Below are 3,912 nucleotides of genomic sequence, written 5' to 3'. Positions count from 1 at the left end.
AAATGGCAACCCACTCCAGTGTTCTTGCCTGGTGAATCCCAGGGACGGGGGAGCCTGGTGGGCTGCGGTCTATGGGGTCGCCCAGAGTCAGACACGACTGAAGTGACTTAGCAGCAGCAGCAGCAGCAGCAGCAGCAGCAGTGCTTCCAGGACACAAGGAACCGGTGCAGACTCCTCACTGCCCAGGGGAGTGGGGACGTCCCTGAAACCTCAGGATGTACTCAGGGGGACCGTGCAAAGGAAGTGGAGGGTGAGGGGTTCGGGTGGCTGGTGAGGGCTCGGTGACGAGTGTCAGGAAGGAGCAGAGAGAGGAGAAGAAGTCATATTGTGGACATATGGAGACACGGGGAGAATGCACACTTCACACCCACCCTTTGCTGAGGGGCTGTGCAGGACAGGGAAGGGCATAGAGGAGCCAGCCCTGGGTCCTGCCAAGGGATCTAGTGGACAAGGGCAGCCTGCAGAGACAGACAGCTGTGACGTCATAGGCAAATACTCCAATCAGGGAAGCAGGAGGGTCAGCACTTTACACCACTCACCCCAGGAGCCCTGCCCCCAGCCAGCAGCAGTCTTGGGTTACTGATGCTGCCATGGGCTCCAGGCTCCTCTGCTGTGTGACTCTCTGCCTCCTGGGAGCAGGTGAGTCCTGGACACAGTGTGGGAGCTTCTGAGATGTCTTTGCCTCCCTGAGATAGAAGCCTGGCAATGAGGGCTGCAGCAGGAGGATTCCCCTGTGCTCTGCCCTCAGCTTCCTTGTCTCCTCCCTAACAGGCCTGGTGGATTCTGAAGTCACCCAGACCCCCAAATACCTGATCAAATCAAGAAAGCAGCAAGCGACTCTGAGATGTTCCCCTGACTCTGGACACCGCTCTGTGTATTGGTACCAACAGGCCCTGGGCCAGGGCCCCCAGTTCCTCATTCAGTATTACCGCGGACAAGTTAGTGGAGGAAAAAACATGCCAGATCGATTCTCAGCAAAACAATTTAGTGACTTTCGCTCTGAGCTGAATTTGAGCTCCTTGGAGCTGACAGACTCAGCCATGTATCTCTGTGCCAGCAGCCAAGACACAGCCCTGCATGATCAGGTGCCTCTGGGACAAAAACACTCCTACCCCAGCTCAGGAAGTGGCCTTGAGGGTGTTGGCTGCCAGCCAGCCAGACCCAGGCTCTGGTAGAATGGACAGATTTTCCCATTCTTTCTTTGCTGTGTTTTAATGCTCACAAAGATCATGCAAGGTAAGTATTATTTTAATTGTTTATACACCCGAGGGGAACTGACTTGCCCAGGTCTCATACTTCATCACTGTCAGACAAGGAATCAGACTCATGTCTGTCCTCAACACCTGTGGTCCTTGCCCCCCTTAGAACTGTCCCCCATAGAACAAATATGTATACATGTTTTAAAGGGGTAGGTTCACATAGTTGTTAAAGGCTGCTGCTGCTGCTGCTAAGTCACTTCAGTTGTGTCCGACTCTGTGCGACCCCATAGACGGCAGCCCACCAGGCTCCCCCATCGCTGGTAAGTCCCAAAACTGTATACTGGGCTGGTGGTAGAGACCCAGGGAAAGCTGTGTTTTAGTTCAAAAGCTGAAGAACTAATGGCCCAGTTTGAAGGCCATCACCTGGACAATTATCTCTTACTTGGGGAGGATCAGTCTCTCTGTTCTATTCCTGTCTTCACTGGTTAAATGATGCCCACCAACACTATGAAAGGTCATCTGTTTACAATGTTAATCTAACTTCATATTAAAGTCTACCTGTTTCCATGTTAATCTCTTCCAACAACACCCTCATGTAACACCCAGAATAATGTTTAATTAAATATCTGTGGCATAGTCAAGGTGATACATTATAATAGCATCACACCATGTTCCACTGTTGTATAAGTACTTAATAAGCAGGAAGTTCCTGGCACATAACAACACTCTGGACTTCTTGATTCCCTTTGCTAAACTCTGACAGCCTCTTTTACCATTTTCTAGGTGCAAAGGTAGAAATGGACATATGTTACCTTGAAATCCTATAGTTGAGGGTATCAGAAGTGACAGGAAAAAAGCATTTATGCCTGATGAGTCGTCACATGAAATTAACAAGAGTGTGCAATATATATGCCTCCTCAGATATTTTAAAGTGTGAATTATATGTGTGTGCTCAGTTGTGTCTGACTCTTTGCGACCCTATGCACTGTAGCCTGCCGAGCGCCTCGTCTATGGGATTCCCCAGGCAAAATTCTGCAGTGGGTTTCCATTTCCCTCTCCAGGAGATCTTCCTGACCCAGGGATCAAATCCACATCTCCTCAATGGCAGCTGGATTCTTTACCACTGTGCCACCTGGGAAGCCCTGTAGTTAACCTTTAGCTCATGTATGCTTTAGGGTCTGAGACATCCACAACACCGTCATCAAAACCTTGTATATAACCTCACCTTCATCCATCTGTGTGTGGGATTCCAGGTCTACAGATTCAGCCAAACTGGGCAGTGCCTTCAGTTCAGTACAGTCACTCAGTCGTGTCCAACTTCTGAGACCCCATGGACTGTAGCATGCCAGGCTTCCCTGTCCATCACCAATTCCCGGAGCTTGCTCAAACTCAAGTCCGTGGAGTCAGTGATGCCATCTAACCATCTCATCCTCTGTTGCCCCCTTCTCCTCCCACCTTCAATCTCTCCCAGAATCAGGGTCTTTTCCAAGGAGTCAGCTCTTCACATCCGGTGACCAAAGTATTGGCATTTCAGCTTCAGTCCTTCCAGTGAATATTTAGGACTGATTTCCTTTAGGATTGACTGGTTTGCTCCTTGCTGTCCAAGACCTCTCAAGAGTCTTCTCCAACACCACAGTTCTAAAGCATCAATTGTTCGGCACTCAGCTTTCTTTATGGTCCAGCTCTCACATCCATTCATGAGTAATGGGAAAACCATAGCTTTGACTAGACAGACCTTGGTTGGCAAAGTGATGTCTCTGCTTTTTAATATGCTGTCTAGGTTTGTCATTGCTTTTCTTCCAAGGAGGAAGAGTCTTTTAGTTTCCCTTAGTAAGTATTTATTCAAACATCCACACATAAATGGACCCACTCAGTTCAAACCTGTGTTGTTCAAAGTTCAGCTGTAAATACCATAAACATTATACACTGTATAATGGACAGAGTATATGCATGTGCCATGCAACATCCACCCTATTACAATAAAGAACATTTCCATCACCAGAAAGTTTCTTCAGGTCCCTTTCCCATGTCTCTGTCCTTCCCTGACTACCAACAATATGATATCTGTTGCTAGAGATGTGTTTTACTCAGGCATCTTTTTACTGAAAATATAAGCTCTATACCGATTAAAACAATTCCCTTTTAGGCAAGTGTAAAATATTGAAGAAAGTTAGGAGCTCCTGGAAAGTCTTATGGTTAGAGAAATACTTGAAACCATGTGAGCACCACATCCATGTCAGGGACTATCCTACCTGGAGATGGACAGTTTGATAAAATGACCATTAAAAGGTCATGCCAGCTGCTACAAGCTATCTTTGTAAAATTTATTTACTCACTTTCATAAATTCGTCCTCATGAACCCATTCCCTGAAATCACTTGATAATGATATTTTGACAAGAAGTCATCACTTCCCAGGAAATGATGTTGAGATTCCATGAGATGCACACATAGCTGGGTTTCATGCTCACTCAGTGTTCTCCCCTGGCAAGACTGTGGGCACTAGGAATTTTGGTGAGAGAGCATTCCATGTTGAGACACAGGTCCCCTTTGCTTAGACCATAAGTATCCAAGACACAGGCCTTGAGTTGGAAAGCCGCTCTTTCTCTTCTGGCATGGCCTGGGCATGAGTCTCCTGTGCTGGGTGCCCTGCTGTCTTCTGGAAGAAAGAAGTTCTGAGCGTGGATGTGGAACCACTCGTGGGCTTGCCAGACC

The 3,912-nt window shown here is 47.7% G+C and overlaps 1 gene segment (V, D, J or C); it reads left to right on the top strand.

Annotated features, from left to right (window-relative positions):
• Window positions 1-574: 574 nt before the first annotated feature.
• Window positions 575-1,353, top strand: LOC113888765. The segment is given in 2 exon segments: window positions 575-639; window positions 772-1,353. Coding segments are annotated over 2 exon segments (453 nt in total).
• Window positions 1,354-3,912: the final 2,559 nt, after the last annotated feature.

Source organism: Bos indicus x Bos taurus, unplaced genomic scaffold (genome assembly GCF_003369695.1).
Source record: "Bos indicus x Bos taurus breed Angus x Brahman F1 hybrid unplaced genomic scaffold, Bos_hybrid_MaternalHap_v2.0 tig00001691_arrow_arrow_obj, whole genome shotgun sequence".
Lineage (NCBI taxonomy): Eukaryota > Metazoa > Chordata > Mammalia > Artiodactyla > Bovidae > Bos > Bos indicus x Bos taurus.
Note: the sequence above shows the minus strand (reverse complement) of the source record. Positions and strands in the feature narration are given on the sequence as shown.